Here is a 27,278-nt window from a genome sequence, read left to right as displayed (position 1 = left end):
CTGAGGGAGGACGGAAGTTAGGGAAGAGAAGCAGAAAAATGAAGAGAAAGGGAAAACAGGAAAGGGACGTTAGTGATGGTGGGAGATGGGAGAGAGACGAAAGAGAAGAGAGGAGGGAAAAAGGAAGAGGAATGACAGAGAAGACAGGAGGGAAAAAGAGAGGGGTGAAGAAGGCCAAGGAAGCCAAACACAATATCCGAGATCGTCCATTACTGTTTACATGACGGCCATCTTTGTTAGCAATATTCTGAAGGTTTAAGTAGTTCTTAGGAATATTAAGTAAAGGAATATCTTGTGGTCAGAACTGAAGGCATATTTTATTTTCTTGCTTGATGTAAAAGATAAGTTGGAGAATGTATAAATTGGCAAGCAAACATTGAAGGTTGGTGTGAGGCAGTGGCAGGTTTGTAGAGAGACCAGTTTGATGAGGATTATTGTGCATTTATCGTAAAACACACACACACACACACACACACACACACACACGCACACACACACACACATACACACACACACACACACACACACACACACACACACACACACACACACACACACACACACACACAGTCAGTCATAGATCAGTCAAAAGTTATATACAACATTATAGCACAGCAGTAATGTGTGTGTGTGTGTGTGTGTGTGTGTGTGTGTGTGTGTGTGTGTAGCTACTCATGCAAGGCTGTTTGAAAGAGCTGAATTCACAAACACATGGCTTATATGACTTAAAACTCTGCCTCAAGGTTCTCTAAGTTTGTATTCAGAAAAAAATATACATGATGTTGACCAGAGAGACGTGGAGGTGGCGTGGGTAGGGCAGTAAGCTGGGGCTGTGTAGTTGCGGATTCGATGCTGATGTGGGGAACAGTTGTGGATCTGATTACGATTTCACTTTCTCCACTCCATACCCCCCTCCCCCTCCGTTACATCACTAAAACACCACCTCAGAGAGTATCCCCGCTAATACCACAACACCAGATCTGAATGTACTATCCTTCGCGAATCATGGTACAGACAGTGGGTATTAGTGCCATGTGCTGATTTGTAAACACATAACACATTTAAGAATACTAATGAACAATAAGCCCACCATCCACTTACTCTGTGTAGTGCTGAATATTTGCAGTTCATGTTGATTAGTAAACTTTTGAAATAACACATAATAGAATAATTAGGAGCATTGTGCCCACCACCCACTCATCCGATGTAGTACTGCCTTTTAGGTGACTACTGAGAAGATAAATGTTTTACTGTTACACAGGAAACCATTGCCTACGCCGGGTGGTAACCATATGACCCCAGTGGTCTTGTGAGTTAAGGCGCTCCACCAGGATGGTTCAGAAAAAGTTCGAGAGTTGGTTGGGGTTTACTGTTTACATAATGCCACTCAGGGAAATGAATCTGGTCACCGTCTTAAATGTTGGACTGAGTAAATTGGCCTCAGGTCCCTACACTTCTGATGAGTAAGGAAATATTGGATGCTGGATGAGCAGACTAAATCGCTAAGGAATAGATACTAGGAAGTCTCCTGTACCAGCAATAGTGTATGGTACTGGAGGGATGGGTGCGTGTGGGTGTGAGGCGTGACAAAAATGGTTGGTGATGGCACAGTATTATCCTCAGCTGACCATCATCCACTCACATGATGTAGTGCTGCCTACATCTTCCTTCACCTTTCCCATTCTTTTTCTGTGTTTGTCCTCCTCTTTTCCCATTTCTTCCATCCTTCCTGTCACTTTTTATTACTCTTTTTTTCCTTTTCAGGTGGCTTGACATTGAGTGACGTGAAACCATTTATAGCGCTGGATGGTAACCATATAACCAACTCACACGTGTTCCCTAAGTGTCAACAAGTGGGTTGGCGAAGGGTTAGTGCCCCTCCCAGTAAAACCACTAACTCAAAGACAAACGATCACCCTTTACGGGATAATGGCGTCTGGCTATGAACAGATAAATCAAAGCCTGGTCAGCGTCACCTTCCTTACCTAATTACTTGAAGATAATGAGCGTTTAAATTCTACTGTTTGGAAGTTACGCAGTTTTGATCGATACTGAAATGCAAAATAAATCGCAAAGGAAGAGTTGCTATGAGGAAGATGATGATAAGGTGTAATATGAAAAACAAATCGCTAAAGATGAGATGTTACTGAAATACGACAATGGTAAGATGCAATAAAAAATAAAAAAATGCTATAGAAGAGATGCTCCGAAAAAGATATAAAGACAATGCTAGGGTGAAATATACAAAATAAGTCGCTGAGGAAAAGATGCCACGACGCCTAAAAAAAAAAAAAAAATAGATAAATAAATAAATAAATAAAATAATATAAAAAATTGACCGAAGAGTGGGGCTGAAGTCAGAGTCAAAGGCAGGTATTCGGATGAGGGATCGACTGTCACGCACCGCTGATTGGACGAACGTTGCTCCCGCGTCCGGATGCGTGGAGAAGGAGCACCAATTGACGTCTTTATTTTCGTTTTTTTTTTTTCTTCCTGTCTGCTACCAAAGTGAGAGTGTAATTTTAAAAAGCAGCCATTTTTGTTTAGGGTGTTCCTGTAGCCCATCTTTGTGTTCTAAGGCTGGTTAAAAGTTGTGGAAATTTTGTAGGATAGGCGAAAGTGATCATGGTTGTCATTGTCATCCTCCTCGTCATTATCGTCAACGTTCTCCTTCTTCTCCTCTTCCTCTTCCTCCTCCTCCTCTTCTTCTTCCTTTTCTTCTCCTTCTTCTTCTTCTTCCTCGCCATCCTCGTCAACGTTATAGTCATCGTCGTCCTCCTCCTCCTAATCATCATCGTCTTTTTCTTATACTTCTTCTCCATCGTCATCTTCCTCGTCATCATCGTGAATATCCTCCTCCTCCTTCTCCTTCTCCTCCTCATCATCATCATATACGTCTTCTTTTTCTTCTTCTTCTTCTTTTTCTTTTTCTTCTTCTTCCTCCTCTTCCTCCTCCTCCTCCTCTTTTTCTTCTTCTTGTTCAGAGGGGTTCCTTCAACTTCCCGGATATTACCAAAGTGGGAGTGCAATATCTTGTCAGCCATGTTTACGTTTTAAGGGACTGGTTTATATTACTCGTAGTTCAGAATATTAAATCCTAGACAAGAGGCCACCCCAGCCTTGAATCAATCGTCTAAGGGCACTAAGGATATACAGCTCGTTCACCTAAACTTGGCAGGGATATTTCGTCCTTTTGTAGCCCTTTTCCCGTAGCTCAGTGGCAGCAAAAGACAACAGTACGGTTCTGCAGTCTTTCCATCGCGTTTCTTCGTGACTAGTACCATATTCTAGCTTTCATCTACTATAACTCCACACTGATGATGGAGAGATGGCAATTTTACGCCCAGTCAAAGTGAATAGAGTATAGATAGAGGCTAGGGATTAAAAGGTAAATTACAGAGGTAGTTATGTCTCGCTAGATGGCCAGGTGCGCTCACTCCAAATGCTAACGAGACGACAGAGGGGAAAGTCTTAGTGCTTTATATGGTAGTCTGCCATTACAAAGCTGCGTTTAGCATTGTTTGGCCTCTCTCTCTCTCTCTCTCTCTCTCTCTCTCTCTCTCTCTCTCTCTCTCTCTCTCTCTCTCTTGGTAGTCTGCCATTACAAAACTGCGTTTATCATAGTCTGACCTCTCTCTCTCTCTCTCTCTCTCTCTCTCTCTCTCTCTCTCTCTCTCTCTCTCTCTCTCTATATATATATATATATATATATATCTTTATCTATCTATCTATCTATCTTGATAGTCTGCCATTACAAAACTGCATTTATCATAGTCTGACCTCTCTCTCTCTCTCTCTCTCTCTCTCTCTCTCTCTCTCTCTCTCTCTCTCTCTCTCTCGGTAGTCTGTCATTACAAAGCTGCATTTATCGTAGTTTGGTCCTTCTCTCTCTCTCTCTCTCTCTCTCTCTCTCCTCAGAACCAAAATTTCCTTCCATTTACAGCCTTTACACAGAGGTCAATGTCCCAATATACTAATACTACGGCTCTACCTCCTGTCTTAGCACTTCTTCGTGACTAGCACCAGATTCCAGCAATAATCTCTTGTAACAGCTCGGCCCTCAAGATGGACGGATGGCAATTTTAGACCAAGTTAGAGTGACAGGAGTATAGGTAATCTTTCCCTTCCCTGAGCTGGTATAGACAGTGAGGGTAAGGATCGTATTCCAGGGAGTTATGGACGCTCACTAATACTTTTTCCTTACCGATTTATTTTTGGATACGGTTGGCTGAGGTTGTTTTGTGTGTTATTTATGGTGAGTAAGGTGATGTTAGATAGATTTAATTAACGCAGAAGAGGACGGCAAGGTGTAATAAGCAAAATAAATCGCTTAGGAAGAGGTGTTAGACAGCTTCGATTCACGTAAAAGAAGAGGACAAGGTGTAATAAGCAAAATAAATCGCTCAGGAAGAGGTGTTAGGCAGCTTCGATTTAAGTAACACTGAAATGAACGACAATGTGTAATAAGCAAAATAAATCTCTTAGGAAGAGGTGTTAGGCAGCTTCAATTTACGTAATAGAAGAGGACAACAAGGTGTAATAAGCAAAATAAATCGCTTTGGAAGAGGTGTTAGGCAGCTTCGATTTAAGTAACAGAGAAGAGGGCAGGAAGGTGTAATAAGCAAAATAAATCGCTTAGGAAGAATTGTTATTTCTATTATTATTGCTGTTATTATTATTGTTATTATTATCATTATTATTATCATTATTATAATTATTGCTATTATTATTATTATTATTATTATTATTATTATATTAATTATTATTATCATCATCATCATCATCATCATCATCATCATCATCATCATCATCACTGTTATAATCATTATTATTGTTATTATTATTATTATTATTATTATTATTATTATTATTATTATCATCATCATCATCATCATCATCATCTCATTATTATTATTTGCAGCCACAAGACTATCTTTTTCCAACTCAGGGCACACGTCTAGCAGTAAAGTGGCTAGTAAAGTGACTAATAAAGCCAATAATCTTGCACTTTACTTCGAAATGCCTCCGTAAAATGAAGACAATCGCGTGAAGACCAAGAAAAAAAAAAAGAAAAAAAGAAATTATGTCCTCGGGTTGAAAGGCTTTGTTTTACCTCAGCTGCACAGGGAAATTGCGATCTGAGTTTCCCTGTCCCGTTGTGTGTGTGTGTGTGTGTGTGTGTGTGTGTGTGTGTGTGTGTGTGTGTGTGTGTGAGAGAGAGAGAGAGAGAGAGAGAGATCCCTGCTTGGAATACTTAAGGTGCTCAGTAAGTGAAACCGCCGCTGGTCTTCCTTCCTCCCTCTCGCCATCATCACCTCCCTCCTTCCTCTTCCCTTCCCTTCTCTTCTCTCCACTCGTTTCCTCTTCCCCTACTTCTCTTTTTCTTCCTCCTTCCTTCCCTCTCCTTCTCATTTCTTCCTCTCCCTTCTTTCCTCCTTTTTCTCCCTTCCATCCTATCTTCTCTTTTGCTATCCTTTTCATATTAAAAGTAAACATATCATTCTGTAGGAGTTATCATTTTTATGCTTCCTTTTACCTTCCTCTCTTCCCCTCCTTTCCTCCCTCTGCTCCTCCACTTCCCTCCTTCCTCCAGACTTTAAGGTTGGAGGAGCAGGGAGATTATGAGGAAGGGAGAGTTGAAGGTACAGAGGAGGGAAGGAGGAAGGAGGGGAGGTAGAGGAGGGAAGGGTGGAGACAGAATGACGGACGGGAAGGGAGCTCAGAGGGACGAGGGAGGGAAAGGAGGGGAGGTAGGAGAAAGAGAATGGAAGAAATGAGGAGGGGAAAAGGATTAAAGTTATAGTGCAGATCTCCCCCATCACTCTCTCTCTCTCTCTCTCTCTCTCTCTCTTTTTCTCTCTCTCTCTCTCTCTCTCTCTCTCACGCACGCAACACCAAAGCAAGGGCACATAATCGCGACAGAGAAAAACCAGTTCAGCAGATGATAACAACACCCACAGTTACTGACCTCACACCCTCATTACACCTCAAGTATCATAAAAAAGAGCGCTATATCTCAAAACGACAGAGTATTACAGAGACAGAATATTACAGAGACAGAATATTACAGAGACAGAGTATTACAGAGGCAGAGTATTACAGAGACAGAATATTACAGAGACAGAGTATTACAGAGGCAGAGTATTACACGCTGCACCAATTTTCCTCTACACAGTGCCTTAGCCTTCAGTAATGGGAGTGTGTGGCGTGTAACTGCGTATCATCTAACATCGCCTCTTGCTGGTCTTGTCCTCGGGGAAGCTCCAAGGAAGATCTCAACCCTAAGAAACACTCATCCTCTACCATAATGACCCTTGTACAGTTGGCAGGCAGTAATCTAAGCCAGGGGTAATAGACAGTGGGATAGTGTGTAGGTTGGGTTATTGATATGCGACTGGCTTTGGCTTGTGAACGTCGATCCCACCCCAGAGCCACCAGATCGCTTAGTGTACTGGGAGAGGAGATGTGTAGGTGAGTATGAAGCCACAATCTAGTAAGAAAATGTGCTTATTCGTGTTCTTTCACATTAATATTCAATCTAGTTTGCTTGTATCTGCAGCTGTATGAGGAACGCTAGAGTATAAACCATTCATTTCTGGATATCATGAAGCTACACTGCGTTGCATCAAGGGAAAGGAAGTCCCCCCCACCCTCGGTCACTACCCTTCCCCCTCACCCTCTCCCCCACCACACAGGACCAGTCGTCTCGGTGAAATATTGCACTCTCACCACCACTGGCTCTTTTCCTGTGCAAGATTCACTCACAGACGCGCACTACACACAGAGAAAGCAAGCAACACATCTGCGTAAAGAAAGCATGGGGTGAAAGTGTGATTTTTCTACATGTATACAGTTACGCTTGAGTTGGTAAGGAGTGAAACTTTCTCCGGAATGAGGGACTGAATGACCGCTTCCCCTTCCCTCCCCCCCCCCAGTCATTCCTCCTCTTCGTATCCCCCCCCCGCTTCACCACCACCCCATCCCATCTCCCCCTCACACTGTCCTCTTTCCATCACATCCCTCTTCTCCGCCACACCCCTCCCCTTTCATCACCTCTCCCTCCCATCGAACCCCATCACACCCCACCACCACCCCACCCCCATCTCCCTCTCACACTTTCCTCTCTCCCCCTCACCCTTCCTCTCCCCACCACATCCTTCCCTCCCCCACCACACGCTTCTCTTCCCCACCACACCCTTACCCCGCCACATAAAAGCCACATACCCAGCTTTCCTTCCGGTCATTTCACTTCTCTGCCCAACATCAGAAATATTTGCTCTTTTCTCTATCATCTTTTTTTTTTTTTTTTTTTTTTTACTTCTGCTAGACTGCTTTTTATGCTAACTTGGCCTAAAATTGCTCTCTCCATCCCCGAATCTGAACTGTGACGATAGATTAATACCAGAATAGGGCTCTAGTCAGGAAGAAGAGGTGTGGAGAGGCTGTAGAACCATAGTATTGTCATTTTCTGCCTCTGGGCTAGGCGAAATAAGCTCCAAAAGGACGAAAATTTGGGCCAAGTTTGAGTACAAATAATATAGTTGATATAATTATTTCAGAGTTATATATGCCATGATATCACCCTTACTTTTATTCTTGCTATTACCAAAAGGTTTTATTTACTTGCCATAAACCCTTCTCAGTGAAAAGGTTTATTTGTGTGTTTTCGTAATGCCTGATGATCGTATTTAGCTTAGGAACTACCCCTCTCAGTAGTTGTTGTGTCCCCAGGCTCATATAAAACGTGAACCCCGTGGACTGCAGGCTTAAACTCCCCTCCTTCAGTCCACCATCCTCTCTTCGGGGGATAGGGAGAGAGCCAAGGGACGTTCGTACAACCATGTAATTGAACCGCCTAATTATATCGATCCCACAGCATTCAAATATCCCTCTCCAGCACCACCTCCCTAGCATCTCTTCCTTAGCGATTTATTTTCCAGACTACACATTAATATCCTTCCTTGCTTCGTATATCTATTTAATGTCGACAAATACTTCATAACACACCAGAATATAACGAAGCAGAATTAACACTAAACCGGTAAGGAAGAGGTGTTAATAAGCTTCGCAACTGCACGAGAATAACCCCCACAAAGTAATAAGCCTTGGAGAAGTATGCATAACACAGGAATTCTCATCTACTGTTGTCTAAAGAGAGAAAACACACAATCCCATATTTCACCTTTTGAAGGATAGGGGTCCCAGGCGAGGCTACCATAGTTTGAGTCATTTAATCTTTTCAGTCCGAGTATGTATTTCTGTGTCTTTGCCAAACCATCTGTTCAGCTTAGGAGAGCCAACTGTACTCCTATTACTCTAACTTAGCCTAAAATTGCCATCTGTCTTGAATACCGAGTAGCCACAAGAGATTAGCACTATGATATGGTGCTAGTCACGAAGAAGTGCTATGGGAAGGATGTAGAGACGCAGTATAGTCATTTTCTCCCACTGGGCTACGTAAATTAAGCTGCAAGAAGTCGAAAACCTGGGCCAAGTTAAGGTGAAAAAGGTGTAGCTGTCAAGGGGTTAATGGAATCTATATCAAACCCCTCCAGTTCGAAAAATATCTCTTAATCTGAATAAAATCGATGGATGGTAGCAAAAAAAAAAAAAAAAAAGACAATAATGCGTCATGAATCTGTAGGGTTAGGGGAAAAGAAAACGATATACTTCCCTAGCAGCACTTTGCATGGGAGACTAAACAAAAACTCAGTGTTGTATTTTCAGGTCTTGCAATCCATCTCCTTAATAACGCAACTTAGGAACAACTGCTAGCAAGGCCGCAAACAACAGTGACCTAAATCGAAAGGACAGTCGTGCGGAAAGGGTTTTACCTCCTATCAAAGAAGTTCCTGTTCAGTGAAGGTTAAATGGTTGTGTTTGTGTGTCAGGGTTTGTTGGGAGAGCTTTAGTTTGTGTGTGTGTGTGTGTGTGTGTGTGTGTGTGTGTGTGGGTCAAGGTAATGTGGTGGTGGTTGTGACATGAGTGTGGTAGCCAAGTGGTTGTTTGTGGTGGAGGGGGTGCTGGGTGGCTGAGAAGATGTGGTTGTGATGGTGGGGGGAGGGGAAGAAGGTTGGGGAGGAACTGGAAGGGATTCTGGTTAGGGCAGGGGCAAAGACGTAAGGTAAGAAGGCAAGCAAACATCACCATCTCTTCTAGTTCCTTCAAGACCATAAATTACAGGGGGGACTATGACTAAGATTTGGGTTGGTAGGTAAGCAGGTTGGTAAATATAGGTGTGGATGGTTGGTAGGTGGGTTCGCAGGTATAGGGTTAGATGGGCAGGTAGACTAGGTAGTGGTTTGGTGGGTAAGTGGGCCAGTTGGTGGGTAAATGGGTAAATGAATGGTGGGTGAGTATTGGTGGTTATATACGCAGGTAAATGTAAGGATGGGTGGGAGTAGGGAGAGGGTGTTGGTGTGGATGGATGGAAAGGGTGGGTGGGTGGTGGATTAGGTCTCTGAGGGGGATGAGGCTAGGCTGGTGGACTGAGAGGGTGGATAGCTGGTGGGTGGGATGGGTAAGTCTACAAGAGGAAACACTAGTGGAGAGGTGCAGGAGGGTACTGGATATGGGTGTGGGGAGAAGGTGGATGTGTAGGTTTGTAAGGGTTGAGGCAGATGGAATGGATGGGTGGGGGGTGAGAAATGGGTAGATGAACATGGGTGAGAGAGAGGCTGGATGGGATGGGTGGGAGGTGGAGGAAGGGGAAGGATGGTGTGAGGAGGGATGGTGAGGCTTGGTCGGTGGAGTGGAATGGCAGCTTTCTCCACTTTCATCCTCTGGTCAGGCTTACCCGAGTGGAAAGAGTGGCCACGTTTACATATCAGCTGCCTGTCTGCGTCTTCATGAAATACATCCCTCCTCTTCCTCCTCCTCCTCCTCCTCTGCTTACACTTCTCCTCTTTCATCTTCTCTGCTTACACTTCTCCTCTTCCTTCTCCTCTGCCTACACTTCTCTTCGTCCTCCTCTGTTTACGCTTCTCCTCTTTCCTCCTCCTCTGCTTACATATCTCTTCCTCCTCCCTTGTTTACACTTCTCTTCCTCCTCCTCCTCTGCTTAAACTTCCCCTCTTCCTCCTCCTCTGCTTACACTTCTCCTCCTCCTCCTCCTCCCCCTCCTCCTCCTCCTCTGCTTACACTCCTCCTCTTCCTCCTCCTCCTCCTCCTCATCATCATCATCATCATCATCATTCTATCCCAGTCTCTCCTTTACACTTGCGTGGGTAGAATTCACGATCAAACATTTTTTCTCCCAAAATATTCTAGATTTAACTCCTTCACATCGAGGAGTCTCTCGTGAACTGATGATTTGTTATGGATAGAATAAAATAAAAGATACAGTACGTCCTCGGATTGAAAAGATTAAATTGGAGCCTCATTTTACAGGCAATTATTTGTGTATAGCGATAAATTAGTGATACATCGGATTGCTGTAGATAAAATGTAAACAAAAGCTTTTAGAAGAAAGCCTCATATATGTAATTTCAGTGAACACAGTATTGGTAATCTTGAAAATAGATGGACTTTTCAGATACGGCGTAGGCTTCTTGTTGATCTGTAACTGGGCGAACACCAAGCTTTTCACCAGCCACTTTCACCTCCCCTCTGATGGTCCCGCCCCGGCACCCCTTCCCCCTTGCTGTCCGAGCTAAATCTGCGCCTTAGTTAGCTTCGCATTGACAGTTCCAAATTCGGCCTATCTGCCATCACTTTTTAGACTCTTTCGTGCTTAGTCATTACGTAAATCACCCCTTCTTGTATTACTCACCACATCTTGCTTACTGTTACCCCTCCAAGCATCACAATATTCACCACACCTGTCTGTAATCCCTTCTGCGTCTGCCACGTAGCTCACTCTGTCTTCACGCAAGTTACCACATATCAATACATTTTTCATATCATCTGGTTTCTTCCTCTTCTGTCACTCATCGCAGTAGTCGCCGGATGGATTTTGTCTTCATGGTTTGGTAGGTCCGTTGCAGCCCAGTCATCTTACACATCAGCTGGCTTTTCGTTAGTTGCCTATACTCCTTTTACTTAAACTTGGCCCAGATTTTCGTCCTTTTGAAGCTTATTTCACGTGGATTAGTGGCAGAGCTAACAATATGGCTCTGTATCCTTTGCACTTCTTCGTTACTGGCATCGTATTATAGTACTAATCCTCTCTTACAACTCATCATTCAAGACGGAGAAATGGCATTTTTAGGCCAGCTTAGAGTAAAATGAGTGTAGTTGACACCTGCATCTAAACATAAGACAGCACTCCTTCGTCCCATGTTCTCATTATTTTTGTATTTTTGTATTTTTCATGCTTGCAGTCCAGCGACCAGCCCCAGTAGCCTACACAAAGGAACCTGGGCCGTATTTATAAGAAAGTCATAACAGCTGAACGTAAAAGTTATCATAGCTATGAATAAGTCATAATTTTTGTCATAAGCACTAGGCCTTCATCATAAACTCATTGAGACGTTTTGATTGATGCAGGGGAAGTTGATGTGATTCGGCCATGCTGATTGTTATGATTAGTTATATGCCAACTCAAAAGCCTTAAGACATCTCCACCATCAGATTTTGGTTGACTGCAAACTTATGGCGAATCATCAGTACGTATGAAAAACAACAACTTATGATGGATTTATGGCAGAAATCCTCCATTTTGTAGGTTTATGGCAAAATCCTAGCGCTATGACGTTTTATAAATACGGGGCCTGGTCACTGAGGCCAAGCAGGTATCTGATGTGGAAGAAGACAGCTAAGGAGACGTGGGAGAGCTCAAACCCGTGGGAGAGATTCGAACCCATGGGAGAAATTAAACCCATGGGAGAGATTAAACCCATGGGAGAAAGTCGAACCCACAGGAGAGATCGAACCATGGGAGAGATTCGAACCTGAAGGAGAGATTCGAACCCATGGGTAGAGATTTGAACCTATGGGAGAGATTCAAACCTGTGGGAGAGATTCGAACCCATGCAAGAGATTCAAACCTGTGGGAGAGATTCGAACACCTGTAGGAGAGATTCGAACACCTGTGGGAGATATTCGAACACCTGTGGGAGATATTCGAACACCTGTGGGAGAGATTCAAACACCTGTGGGAGAGATTCAAACACCTGTAAGTGAGATTCGAACACCTGTAGGAGAGATTCGAACCTGTGGGAGAGATTCGAACACCTGTGGGAGATATTCAAACACCTGTGGGAAAGATCTGAACACCTGTAGGAAAGATTCGAACCTGCATTGCCTCAGCCCTCACGATCAAAACAGCACGATACCAAGCACGTCACAGCCACCCCTTGTTCCTGTCTGCTACACTGTATTTGCTCGTCTCAACACCACTGCCATCACCACAACCACTTCCTGCCACTGTCATACACACTGTTATTAAGGCTACAACCAGTATTCTTAACACCACTACCATCGCTCCTGTCGTAACCATCTTGGATGTAACAAATCTCATTATTTTTTAACTCCTTCAGTATTGTGAGGTCCTTTTCATTCTAGACATGTTTCGACTACACGATTTTATGTAACTTAGGAAATACCTCAAGTGGTGAAGGAATTAATTCAGAATACGTGTATCTTTTTCAGTAAGTCTCTCCTCATCTAAATAAAATCCTCAGGAAATAAAACTAAAAAATGTGTCACCGGACTGAAGGGGTTAAGAAGAAGGGCAAAGGAAAGAGAAGGAAAAAAAAGAGGGGAAAAAAACACATAGAGGAACGCTGTAAAAAAATCTGTGTAAATCAGACTCAACAGGTAACCAAGGACAAAGGTAAATACGACTTCCGGCTCATCACAGGAAGAAGGAAGGACAGGATGAGATGGACAGTTCCTGAGTTGACCAAGGACATAAAGATAAAAGGCTTAAAAATACCGATTATAGGTAACACAGAGTAGTTGTACAGATAAATGGTTGTGTGTGTGTGTGTGTGTGTGTGTGTGTGTGTGTGTGTGTGTGTGTGTGTGTGTGTGTGTGTGTGTGTGTGTGTGTGTGTGTGTGTGTGTGTGTGTGTGTGTGTGTGTGTGTGTGTGTGTGTGTGTGTGTGTGTGTGTGTGTGTGTGTGTGTGTGTGTGTGTGTGTGTGTGTGTGTGTGTGTGTGTGTGTGTGTGTGTGTGTGTGTGTGTGTGTGTGTGTGTGTGTGTGTGTGTGTGTGTGTGTGTGTGTGTGTGTGTGTGTGTGTGTGTGTGTGTGTGTGTGTGTGTGTGTGTGTGTGTGTGTGTGTGTGTGTGTGTGTGTGTGTGTGTGTGTGTGTGTGTGTGTGTGTGTGTGTGTGTGTGTGTGTGTGTGTGTGTGTGTGTGTGTGTGTGTGTGTGTGTGTGTGTGTGTGTGTGTGTGTGTGTGTGTGTGTGTGTGTGTGTGTGTGTGTGTGTGTGTGTGTGTGTGTGTGTGTGTGTGTGTGTGTGTGTGTGTGTGTGTGTGTGTGTGTGTGTGTGTGTGTGTGTGTGTGTGTGTGTGTGTGTGTGTGTGTGTGTGTGTGTGTGTGTGTGTGTGTGTGTGTGTGTGTGTGTGTGTGTGTGTGTGTGTGTGTGTGTGTGTGTGTGTGTGTGTGTGTGTGTGTGTGTGTGTGTGTGTGTGTGTGTGTGTGTGTGTGTGTGTGTGTGTGTGTGTGTGTGTGTGTGTGTGTGTGTGTGTGTGTGTGTGTGTGTGTGTGTGTGTGTGTGTGTGTGTGTGTGTGTGTGTGTGTGTGTGTGTGTGTGTGTGTGTGTGTGTGTGTGTGTGTGTGTGTGTGGACAGAGACAAGGAAACACACACGAGCAACAAGGTACAGTGAACTAAACCAGACGATGAGGAAGAAGCCAATACAAACAATGCAAGGATAAAAGTGAGGAGAACAAACTGAGGAAAAAAAACTGAACAGAGGATAAAGACGACGGAGAACATGAACAAAGAACAATGAACTAGAACATGCGAGGGAGAACAAGGAAGAAGGAAGTAGGTAGGCAGGACAGCGACCCACGAGGGATAAAAGTAAGGACAATGAGATAGGGTTAAAGGACTCCAGGGCACAAGTTCATTCAGTCCTCCGTGTTGACTCGCATACTTACGATTCCTCTCCTGGCGTAACTAAGATTATTTTCTACAGGAAGGACGCGGTAAGGAAAGAGCAGTGTCTTCCCGTACTTCTTGCTCGTTCTATAAAAAAAAATATGTAAGGGAGGTTATTTATTGTTTTATTTCTTTATTACGGCCGTGTATGTCCTTAGCAATACAGTCACATGTATTCTACAGCAGTTTAAAAATTAGACTTGCTTTCTGTGCTACTTAAGATTAAGGATTAAGTCTTAAGGGTGGATTTAAGATGGCATGGAAGCTTCCCTAGCAGCTCTTCCTTGGCGACTTACTTTGCATATACCTTAAAACTTTCCTGTGTGCTATTTATACAGACTTAATATCGACACAGTTTCAATCAATAACATACACGCGGATATTAAGGTGTAAAGTGCAGAATAAATCGCTCAGGAAGGGGCGCCAAGAAAATTCCAGAGCCGAAATCCAGCGTCCTCTTCGTCACACAGCAGGTGGCTGAGGGAGCGGGTGGTCATTCCTCCCCGGGGGTTCGAACACACTAGTTAATATTTGACGGGACGCGGCCGCACAAAAATAATGAAGGTAGACAATGCACGTACCGCCCTGGCCAAACACTGTCTTTGCCCGCCGAGCTGTGGGGCCAACGGCATCACGGTGTTTGGTAGAGCCCTCCTGTTTGTTGACTACACATACACCAAGTTGTAATCAGTTCCCTTGTAAGATTAATACGGAATAAACACGAAGATTACGTCAAGGGATGCAGAGTGGATTTTGTAATAAGTTCGCTTGCAAGAATGTACTGATAAAACATTAGGATTACGACAAAGAATGTGGGTTATTTATAGAACGTACAGGTGGGATCAGAAATAGGATCTTGTCTGACTTACCAGGAACTATTACCCTGCGAAGATGAACGTGTTGGTTGGCCTGTGTGGAGGTGGCGGTGATTTCATTCAGAGCTTTCTCAAGGTAGAATAATTAACCACACGCACCTGTCACCTTTACTGTACATATTGCATTATTTAAGACAGCGTTGCATGCTTACTTGAGTTTAGCCATTTTTCTTCTTAGTGCTTTTTACATCCTTCCAGTCCTATGTTTTCTTTAGTCTGCCACCAGGGTCTGTCCCCTCCACGTTTTTAAGTCTTTCCAGCTCTTCACTCATGTACCCTCTTACATTTTAAAGTATCTACACCATTTCAGTCTACCCGTGCTCGTCACTTCACTCTCATTTTTTTACCTTAAACTAGCCCTGATATTAGTCCTTTTGTGGCAAATTTCACGTGGTAAAGTGGCAGAAAAAGGCAATACTATGGCTCTACATCCATTTAACAGCACCTCTTCATGACTAGCTTCATACTCGTGTTAATCTATTGTTACCTTTCAGCATTCAGGATGAAGTGATGGCAGTTTTAGGCAACGTCCAAGTAAAAAGAATATAAAACTCTCATTGTTCAGGCATCTTCTTAATTATGTACACGTTGTTCTATACCCAGTGTGACCTTCCTCCTTTGCCCTCCATGTTTTACTACGATACAACATCACACTGCATCGCAAAGCATAAAATTAATCTCCTTTTTTACACGCAGAGGGTCCCTTCGCTGTCAGTACGTAAAACAGCTCTCTAGACTTCCAACCACTCCTGACAAATCGTACCCATAGATCAGCCAGACTTTTCGATTGGTACAAATGAGTGGGAGTTAGAGAGGAAGGAAACAAGATGACTGGTACAAATGGGTGTGAGATAGAGTGGTAACAAACAAGATGACTGGTACAAATGAGTGGGAGAAAAAGAGCACTGGTACAAACGGGTGTGAGTCAGAGAGAGAACAAACAAGATTGGTACTTACTCGGACGTTGAATGAGCTGAGCGCTGGCGGCGGAGGCGAGGGCGCTCTGGAAGGGAGAAAGAGGACGTCATTGAAGCTGTGACATCATTATTTGTTACATTTAAGTTATGTGACATCTGCTGTAACATCTGCTGTAAATTTAGTGATGTCCAGGTTCTGTAGTTAAGTTCTGTGTCATTTCTGTTAAGTTCTGTGTCATTTCAGTTATGTTCTGTGTAATTTCTGTTAAGTTCTGTGTTATTTCAGTTAAGTTCTGTGTAATTTCTGTTAAGTTCTGTGTAATTTCTGTTAAGTTCTGTGTTATTTCAGTTAAGTTCTGTGTAATTTCTGTTAAGTTCTGTGTAATTTCTGTTAAGTTCTGCGTAATTTCTGTTAAGTTCTGTGTAATTTCAGTTATGTTCTGTGTAATTTCAGTTAAGTTCTGTGTCATTTCAGTTAAGTTCTGTGTCATTTCAGTTAAGTTCTGTGTCATTTCAGTTAAGTCCTGTGTCATTTCAGTTATGTTCTTTGTCATTTCAGTTAAGTTCTGTGTCATTTCAGTTATGTTCTGTGTCATTTCAGTTAAGTTCTGTGTAATTTTAGTTCTGCTTCATCTCAGCTTAACCACCACAGATCAGAAAGTATTTAATTGCATCTGAGAAAAAAAATCACCACCATCATCACCACCATCATCATCGTCATCACCATCATCACCACCATCATCATCGTCATCACCATCATCACCACCATCATCATCATCTCTTATACCTGCCTCAAAAGCGAAGTATAGTAGGAAATGAAAGTGATACAAAACTCATTTCTTCTAACTTTTGCACCCACTGATGGCTGAGGTGTAAAGGTCCTCGGAGTGTATAGCAACAGACCTTACATATCATAGATTTTATAGCTCTGTTTTTTGAGAGAGAAGGTGACTGCCAGCGTAATGTGATGATGAATGGAGAGAGACTAAAACTGGTGAGGGAGCATAAGTACCTGGGTGCAGTGATGGAGAAAAAGTTAGATTGGCAAAGGAAATGGAGAGTAGAGTGACACGGAAAAGGAAAGTGGTTGGTGCTATGAAGGCTTTAATACGAAACAGAGGTCTGGATGTGGCGGATACGGGAGGAGTGCTTGAAGGAGTTGTGGTGCCTTAATATATGAGTGTGAGATTTTGGTGTGGCATGAAAAGTCAGGATTAAAAGCAGTGGAAATTTTTTTATTGAGATGTGTGTAAGGGATGCAGGGAGTGGATAGGATAAGGAATAATGTGATAGGTGAAAGATGTGGAGTAAGGAAGTCTGTGGTTAATGGAGTTGAGGAAAGAGTGGTTTGGAGAAGATGGGTGTAGGGTGGTGAACAAGGTGTATCTAAGTGAGGTTGAAGGTGGGAGGGGACGAGGTAGGCCAGTAAGAAAGTGGAACGATATGGTAAATGAGTGTGTGAGAGAGCGATTTATGGGGGCTGATGAGATTAGAGAAACGACAGGAAATCAAGCTGGTGGGAAGAATTTTGTACGGTCAGGTAAAATAATTGTCGGTGGAATGACTTTTGTTGATAGGTATTGTGAAGCGCGTAAGGTTAGAAAATTATGCCTGTGATGGGCAGTCAGGATTCCAGGGTCGTGGATGATGAGTGGAGATGAACATTTTAACTGGGCTGCTGTTCATTACATCTCCCAATCCGACTTTTCTCCTCTCTCTCTCTCTCTCTCTCTCTCTCTCTCTCTCTCTCTCTCTCTCTCTCGTCCTTACCTCATTCAAATCTTATGCGGGAAAAACAAGTTGAGATGATGATGATGGTGACCGGATTTTTTCGAGTTAATGGATTAAAAGGAAGTTAAATTTGCGCTAAATTCTACCACTTTACACCAAAATATATTACACATCAACATTCGACAGATATAAGAAGGAACAGGAAAATTATTATATACTTTTTTTCAAATTACAACTGCATATATATGTTTACAGCCACGTTAACACACATACAACTTCAGAAAGATAGAGTGAGAATAAGCATGAAATAAAGAGTAATGGTGTTTGTGAATTAGGAAGAAGCTAAAGTAAATAAAGAAATAAGTGAAGCTGTAATGGAGAGAGAGAGAGAGAGAGAGAGAGAGAGAGAGAAAGAAAGAGAGAGAGAGAAGCGACAGAAATAGAACGAACAGACGAAAAAGCGCAAAGAAAACGGATTGGAGAAAATGGAGAAGGGGATACTCCACCAAAGATCACATTCTTCGGGAGTACGCTGTAAATGGAGTCCCAAATCACCATCTTACGTGACGCCAGGACAAAGGGAAGGAGGGGCGGTCACGGATGCAGCTAAGTGACCGTGAAGCCTCAGTAAATCCCTCTGGTGGCGATTACAGGAATGTCTAATGGCGGTGTTGTTCGTCAGTGTCAGTGTTTGAGAGGTGGACTGAGGAGGGAGGAGGGGCAAGGAAGGAATGGAGGGAGAAGGGTGAGAAGAGAATGAAGGGGGGAGGAGGGGTAAGGAAGGAATGGAGGGAGGAGGGGCAAGGAAGGAATGGAGGAAGGAGGGGTAAGGAAGGAGTGGAGGATGAAGGGGCAAGGAAAGAATGGAGGGAGGAGGGGCAAGGAAGGAATGGTGGATGGAGGGGCAAGGAAGGAATGAAGGGGGGAGGAGGGGCAAAGAAGAAATGGAGGAGGGAGGAGGGAAAGGAAGGAATGGAGGAGGGAGGGTCAAGGAAGGAATGGAGGATGGAGGGGCAAGAAAGGAATGGAGGGAGGAAGGGAAAGGAAGGAATGGAGGGAGGAAGGGAAAGGAAGGAATGGAGGAGGGAGGAGGGGCAAGGAAGAAATGGAGGAGGGAGAAGGGAAAGAAGGAATGGAGGAGGGAGGGGCAAGGAAGGATGGAGGAGGGGCAAGGAACGAATGGAGGAAGGAGGGGCAAGGAACGAATGGAGGAGAAGTAGAAAGAGAACAAAGATAAACTAAAAAAGAATAATTTAAAAGAAGAATTAGGCACAGAAGATTAACACCTTCATCTTGAGAGGTCTTTCTTGAGGTGAATAAAATCATCTTTCGGGAGGGAGAAAACGAAAAAGCTCAGACCAAAGGAAGAAAATAAACAACAGCAATACAGTGAGAGTTAAGGCGGGAATAAGAAAAAGGAAAAGAGAATTCGACAAAGGAAGAGAAACCCAGGCTGTAAAACAAGACAAATGGTTCCTTCCTTCAACCTCCCCCACACACCATTAAAATATTCCTTCCTCTCTCTCTCTCTCTCTCTCTCTCTCTCTCTCTCTCTCTCTCTCTCTCTCTCTCTCTCTCTCTCTCAGGACAGACAAGGACTCTATGGAGAAAAAGAAGACTCAGACTTGGAGAAGGAATGAGTCAGGAAGTGATAATAATACGTGTAGTAGCAGTAACAGTAACAGTAGTAGTAGTAGTAATAGTAGTAGTAGCAATAAGAGTAGGAGAAGTAGTAGTAACAGTAGTAGTAGTAGTAGTAGCAGTAGTAGTAGTAGTAATGATAATAATGATAATCCTCATCATAATCATAATAATGGCAATAACAACAATAACACGGCTCCTCAACCCATAAGAAATTTCTTTTTACCACTCAAAAAATGGAAGGAAAAGAAGAAGGAAGAAGAAGAAGAAAAGAAGTAAGGGGAAAAGGAAGAAGAAGAAGGGAAGTAGGAGGAGGAGGAGGAGGAGGAGGAGGAAGAAGGAAGAGGAAGAAGATTCCCTCCGAGTATATTATAACACACCATCACCATTACACTCTTTCTCAAAGCTCCTCTTCCTCTCTCTCTCTCTCTCTCTCTCTCTCTCTCTCTCTCTCTCTCTCTCTCTCTCTCTCTCTCTCTCTCTCTCCCAGATTACAGTAAATAGCCGCCTCGTTCATTTCCCAGGACAGACAAAGACCCCCTGATGTTGGACTCTATGGCCAGGCGTCCGAGGGGCGTTTTTGGCTTGCCGTTGCTGCAAATACTTGAGGTGGTGTGGAGAGGGAAAGTATTTGTTGATTTTTTGGCTCAGGGGCGTCTTCCTCATTTTCACTTCCTCGCTACTTCCTCTCTCTTCGCTTTCACGTACTGGAGAGTGGAGACGAGAGGAGAGGAGAGGAGGAAATGAAAGGGGAGAGATGGAAATGAAGAGAAAATAAGAAGGGAAGGGAGAGGGGAGGATGGGAGGGAAGGAAAAAAGGTTCTACATTCTGATTGCCACGCCTTTTTCCCATTCCCACTGCCTCTGTACTTCCTCTGCGCTTCTTTAGTCACCTGCTTGAGACTTAAGAGAAGAATAAAGAACAGAGGAGAGAGAAGAAGAGCAGAGGAGAGAGAAGAAGAGCAGAGGAGAGAGAAGAAGAGCAGAGGAGAGAGAAGAAGAGCAAAGGAGAGAGAAGAAGAGCAGAGGAGAGAGAAGAAGAGCAAAGGAGAGAGAAGAAGAGCAGAGGAGAGTGAAGAGAGCAGAAAGAGAAGAAGAAGAGCAGAGGAGAGACAAGAAGAGCAGAGGAGGGAGAAGAAGAGCAGGGGAGAGAGAAGAAGAGCAGGGGAGACCGAAGAAGAGCAGAGATGAGAAAGGAAGAGAGGGAAAGAAAGTGTTGTTGATTTTTCTCACTATAGTTATCCTGCGCACTTGTTCGCTTTCCCCTGCACAGTCACGTATTTGAGAGGAGAAGAGAGGAGGAAAGAGAACAGAGAAGAAGAAAAAAGAGAAGAGAGAAGAGAGGAGGAGAAAAAAGAGGAGAAAAAAGGGAAGAGAGGAGAAGAGATGAGGTGAGCTGAGTTGAGAAGGGAGAGGAAAGGAAGGTTAAAGGAAATGAGAAGTTGATATTGACTTGAGTTTATTTCGCTCGTTTAAATTGCCTCCCTGTTAGCCTTTTTATAGTCCTATGCGTGGGAGGAGAGGAGGAGGGAAGGGAGAGGAAAGGAAGGAATATGAGTGGAGATGCGTGGATATGAAGGAAGAAGAATTAATGGAGAATGAGCTTTGGGAAGAGAGGAGGAGACGAGAAGACAGGAAGGAAGATGAGTGACGATGAAAACTTAGAGAGATTTGATCCCGAAGAGAGAGAGAGAGAGAGAGAGAGAGAGAGAGAGAGAGAGAAACTTGAAGATGATCAAACAGATGGAAAGGAGACAAAAAAAAAAGTACAAGATATACAGATGGAAAGAGGAAACTCAAAAAAAAAAAAAAAAGACGAAATTGAAGAAAACAGGAGTAAGATGCAGAGAGAGAGAGAGAGAGAGAGAGAGAGATAGAGAGAGAGAGGACCGGTATCAGACGAGAGGTAGACAGGAGCGTGCTGAACAGGAGAGGGGCGAGGAGTGAAAGCAGGTTGGGGGACGGGAAGCAGAGGTGAAAGTGGGAAGGACGAAAGGGAAGAGGGAGGTTGTGACGTACGTTGATAGAAGGAAGGATGGAAAGAAAGAAAGAAAGAAGGAAGGAAGGAAGGAAAGTAAGAAAGAAAGAAGGAAGGAAGGAAGGAAAGTAAGCAAGAAAGAAGGAAGGAAGGAAGGAAAGTAAGAAAGAAAGAAGGAAGGAAGGAAAAAAAGAGAAGATACAAAGGATGGAAGGAGGAAAGCAGAACTGCAAGCAAGATGGAAAAGAAGGATGAGAAAAAGAGGATGAAAGATGAATGAACGAAGGAAGAGAGGATGTAAGGAAGGAATGAAGAAAAGAAGGAAGGAAGGAGAGAATGAAGCATGCATAAGGGATGGTTAGGTGAAACTATGCAACACTGCCCACACACACTGCCAATACCCTCTCTACGATCTCAAACAGGAATAATAAAGGTGTTTGTTGGTAGTCTGTCCCTTCATGTGCTTAGGTATGTTAGCACCCTGTAGGTTCGACTGATGAGACACACACACACACACACACACACACACACACACACACACACACACACACACACACCGTCATTACTTCACCTATCACATGCATCATTCTCGCTACAGACATCCCTCCCCAGTCATACTTCACCAGCTTGGGGCAGAGTTCATGTTTATTATCACTCTCCCGCCGAGGATAAAGACTGTTTGAGATATCTATCTATCTATATACCTAGGCTGCTTCCCCCAAGGAAAGGGAGGTAGCCGAGACAGGACGACTCACTCTCCATTTACTCATCCATTCAAACACATTCATTCGCATCTTAGCCCCAAAGGGGAGAACGGACAGATCTTCACCGCATCACACCGCACAAGGGTCAACTGCGCAATGCAAGCAGTGACATCCACAGCAGGGCCCGACAGCAGAACTGGTTTACCCCTGCCACATCATAACAGACCCATCCCCTTACCCGCACCTGACCTGACTAGCTGATCAGACCAAATGCGGGAGAATATCCCCTCAGGGCTGCGTCATCACTTATTCATTCACAATTTCTCTCCATTTATTTCTGTCACGCACAGCCACTCTTCCTTGCTCAACAGACATCCCTCTCGCATCCAGCGCTCTCTTCACACTGTCCATCCATCCTATTCGTGGTCTTCCTCTCAGTCTTACACCTCTCACATCAGATCTAGTTATCTTTTTCACCAATCGCTCATTATCCATTCTCTCCATATGCCCAAACCATTGCAACACCCTCTGCTCAACTCTACCAGCCATCTCCCGAACAACTCCAGTTCTCCTTCGCACTTCATCATTTCGCACTCGATCCATACGCGTCACTCCACACATACTCCTCAGACATCTCATCTCCATTACATTCAAACTTTTCCTCTCTGCTACACCCATATTCCATGTTTCAGCCCCATATAACGCAGTCGGTACCACAACACCCTCATACAGCCTTCTCTTTACATCCATTCTAAGCGAACGACATTTAAACACTTTTTTCATTCCTCCCAGCACCTTTCCTACTTCATTTATTCTAAACTTCACTTCTGCATCTATTCTTCCATCCACAGCAACATGTGACCCTAGATATTTAAAACAATCTACCTCCTCAAGCAACTCACCATTCAAAACTATATTCATCCCCCTACCATCTATCAACCTCGTACACTTCATCACTTTACTCTTATTCTCATTTACTTTCAATTCCTCCTTTCACACACCCTTCCAAACTCCTCTACCAACTGTCTCAATTTCTCCTCTGAATCAGTCACCAGTGCAGTATCATCTGCAAACAGCAGCTGCTTCAGATACCACTCTCCTCCATCAACATTTACCAGACTCAGACCACCTAAAACTCTTGCATTCACCTCCCTTACAACACCATCCATGTAAATATTAAACAACCAAGGCGACATCACACATCCCTGTCGCAGCCCCACTCTCACGGGAAACCAATCACTCACAGCATTTCCCACTCTTACACACGCTCTACTATTTACATAAAAACTTTTCACCCCTTTTAGTAACCTACCATCAAGTCCATACAATCTTAAAACAGTCCACAAAGCCTCCCTATCAATTCTATCATACGCTTTCTCTAAATCCATAAATGCCCAAAACACATCCTTGCCTTTCGCTAAATACTTTTCACACACTTGTCTCACAGCAAACACCTGATCAACGCATCCCCTCCCTCTCCTAAAGCCACACTGCTCATCACTAATATACGAGTAGTAATATATGAGCAGACTTTGATAATGACATGTAGTTACCAGAAATACACTAAAAAAACACAAGAAAAAAAATATACAGAACTGGAAAAACAAAACCAATCATCTCTGCCCCCCAAAATGTCAGAATGGATACACCTGGACCTAAATTTGTGACAGGTGGGCCACTGATGCACCTGGGAATCCGTACCTAAGTGATCCTAAGACAGTGCATAGGGATGAGAGGATTTACAGCTATTGCTTTTAGACCTGAAGTTAATTGGCTTGATTTCTGAGGATGTAGGTGTGTGGTTGGGTCATCAGAAGATATATAAACAGAAATATATGAGATAACAGGGACTTATATAAAAGATAACAGGATATATAAAAAGAAATACATATAAGAGATAACTGAATATATAAACAGGAATATATATGAGATAAGAGGATATATAAACATGAGTGTATATAAGAAGAGAGGATATATAAACAGGAATATATATAAGAGATAATAGGATATATAAACAGGAGTATATAGAAGAACAGAGGCTATATAAACAGGAATATGGAAGTGATAACCTTGATGTTCATAACCTACCATCAAATTTGTGAGCGTTCATGACTTTCTACTCATCTATCCCCCCTTCCTCCCCTCTCCCCAGCATCCTGTGTTTAATCTCTCTCGCTCTCTCTCTCTCTCTCTCTCTCTCTCTCTCTCTCTCTCTCTCTCTCTCTCTCTCTCTCCCCCAAGGGCGTCTTCCTTATTTTACCTCGCCTCACGCAAGATGATACCGATTATTTTTAACGTTATGAGACATTCTTTGGATTAAAAAGAGAAAGACGTGAACTGTAGGACTAAATAATAAGGTTTGCATTATTTTTATTTTCGACTCTGAACACAAACCAGACAGCCCGTTCCCTGAAGCCCCGTAATCCTCGTACATGACACATACCATCCCATGTGACTGAAAAGGAGGTGCGAGGGAGTCTGCTAAGCTCACGAGGACACGGATCGTAGGGTCGTAGTGCAAGTGATTTTGGAGATTTCCTAATACCTAATCCTTAGCGATTTATTCCGGACAGTGCACCTCATTATCCTCTCATATATTAGTGATGCAAATTATGTCAGTATTAAAAAGATATAAATAAAATACAAGAGAGTGCTAGGTGTAATACGCAGATAAATAAATAAATAAATACAAGAAATAAATAACTAGATAAATAGATAAAGAATAAAACTAAATAAATCCCCAAGGCAAAGGTGTTACGAAGCCTCCTGTTACGTCTAAAATCCACTACGCAGCGATGAAGGGCGTCACGTTCCTCAGGGCAGGAGCTGCGGACGGGTGACGCAAACACAAAACCTCTTACGGTCGTCTCGGCTTTTTAGTTCCCCTCGTCTCGGCTTTTTAGATTTTCGTGGAATTCGCGGCCAAAAAAAGGAGCCAAATTCACGACCACATTCACCATCGCTTCGGGGAGAACTTGGGGGCAGACTCACAAGAAATATATCATGAAGTTTGGGTATAACCAGCCAGAGCATGAGAGGCGGATGTACTTACTTCTAATTTCCTGTTATCATCATCGTCATCACTGGCCAGATAATCAAACTGACGGTCAGTTCTGTCACCAACCTCACTAACACCACCATCACCACCGCCACTGCCACCGCCATTATCATCATCATCATCATCACCATTACAACGTTTCCAGTAATGCATGTGTTGAGAGAGATTTATATTATAGAACAAGGCAGTAAATGCACTGGAGAGCCGTCAGTGTACATTGAAATTCGCCTCGTATTCCTTCTCTCACCTTTAATCCGTTTCAACTTCCTGGCTCCACCTCGCAGTTCAAATGATTCACACTTAATTCTGTTCATCTATCTTCAGCCAGACACTTCAATTCCGGAGGGGGTGGCCACAAGTAAATCACCTCCATGTCGCCCTGTCTTCCGCCTTGGAGTAACCCCTCTTTCATCCCACACCACTCTGTCATACAGCATACCACTCCACTCCATCCCTCCACTTTGTCATCGTCTCCATCTCTCCCCCCTCTCATTCACAGAGTATAGGCCTACGCTCTCCCAGTCAGTCTTTCATACTCCATTCGCTCAACATGTCCAAACCATCTCAGAGAACATCCACCTCAACACCACAACGCTCCACAGTTACCTCATTTGTCAATTTGCCTCTCATTGTAACTCCTTTCAGAATCTCTTTTTCACTTCTCTCGCTATTGGCTTGTCCTTCCAGCTAAATCGTTTCACCTTCATACGTTAGTGAGAGGATTTTACTATTGTCCTGGAACTACTTTATTTCCATACTCACCATCCTATTTCTTGTCATTCTTGTCACCTCTACCAGTACACCTACAACCCTTCTTCTGTGCAGTACACTTTCTCGCAGCTCATCATCAAAACACTCATCCTTGCTCATCACACTCACTAAACATCAGCAAATGCTCATCACCAATATTTTTCTCGATAACCCCTGCGGGACTTAAACATTCCGTCATCCACCGAGTTTGTTTGTGAATCCGGGTCCTGCCTCGCTACACCGGCCACACACAAGACCACGGTGGGTTTCTTTGGGTGTTTTTTGAGCGGCGTTGTGGGAGTCTCAAGGTCGAGTGACTTCACCCTCGCCCTCGACACCACACCCGCCCCTCGACACATCCACTCAAGCATCACCAGATCATTATCAGCGTTACTATAATGGAAAGAAACAGATATTGGTATTAAATGCAGGCGATGAGAGCCATTCACTTGATGCCCTCCGGTTAATTATCTGCCTGATAGTGTAGTGTAATGCAGTGTAGTGTTGTGTTGTGTAATGTAGTGTAGTGTAGTGTAGTGTTGTGTAGTGTAGTGTAGTGTAGTGTTGTGTTGCCTCGTGAACGTTGCAAAAGTCTGCGGGAGTGAAGGACCTCGCATCCGAAAGCTATCTATCTATTGCCAGACGCCATAATCCCATAAGGGGTGGCAATTTGACATTGAGTTATTTGTTTTACGAGGAGGGGCACTAACCCTCCACCAACCCACTTGCTGACACGTAGGGAGCACGTATGGTTTGGTTATATGGTTACCACCCAGCGTAGTAAATGGCTTCTTGGCTTACAGGAAACCATTTGGCTTGTCACTCAATGTAAAGCCACCTGTAAAGGAAAGAAAAGCAATAAGAAGTGGAAGGAAAGATGGGAGAAATATGAAGAGAGGAGGGCAGACACAGAAAAAGAATGATAAAGGCTAAGGAAGAAGTCGGCAGCTCTACATCAAGTGAGTGGATGATGGTCGCCACCACCTACCATCCGAAAACTGTTAGTGAGAAATAGATCGTCGCGCCACTCCCACATATACTCCCGCAACTTCATAAAAAAAAAAAAAAGTGATAACAAGGCCACATCGCCATCCTTTTTATGCTACTCATTTTTTATTATTTATTATTTATGCCTTCCTCCACCCTGTCAGTGTTGGTGCTCCTTACACATAGGATCACAGCCTCTTTACTACGAGAGTGCCATCCTAAGCAGTACAGGATTGGTGGCAGCAGAAATAACATTGAGAAAGAGTTATTGAAGTGCTCAGTTGAAGATATTCCTTTTCAAGCTTGTTACAATTACCTGGAGGCAATAAGAATTTACAAACAGGCAGACAAACAGACAAACAAAATTCATCGTAGTGAGGTAAGATATATAAGGTGACAAATTATCAAGAGACCACAAGAATAACGTTGAAAAGACGCCATGGTAGTGTAGGTGTTAATACACTGCTTTTACAATGACACACACACACACACACACACACACACACACACACACACACACACACACACACACACACACACACAAGCAAGGTAAGTTTGCAAAAGATCCCACAACTCCCAAAACCTCT

The 27,278-nt window shown here is 43.5% G+C and overlaps 1 protein-coding gene across 1 annotated transcript in view; it reads right to left on the bottom strand.

The window, feature by feature from the left end:
• pio (zona pellucida domain-containing protein piopio) overlaps window positions 1-27,278 on the bottom strand; it is a 170,661-nt gene that overhangs the window by 58,243 nt on the left and 85,140 nt on the right. The window contains exon 3 of the mRNA XM_080282295.1: window positions 15,883-15,928. Within this exon, the coding sequence (XP_080138421.1) occupies window positions 15,883-15,928 (46 nt within the window). The remainder of the gene's footprint in view (window positions 1-15,882; window positions 15,929-27,278) is intronic.

This window comes from Coenobita brevimanus, chromosome 12, assembly GCF_032717465.1.
Source record: "Coenobita brevimanus isolate Jiangsu-jjx chromosome 12, ASM3271746v2, whole genome shotgun sequence".
Classification (NCBI taxonomy): domain Eukaryota; kingdom Metazoa; phylum Arthropoda; class Malacostraca; order Decapoda; family Coenobitidae; genus Coenobita; species Coenobita brevimanus.
Note: the sequence above shows the minus strand (reverse complement) of the source record. Positions and strands in the feature narration are given on the sequence as shown.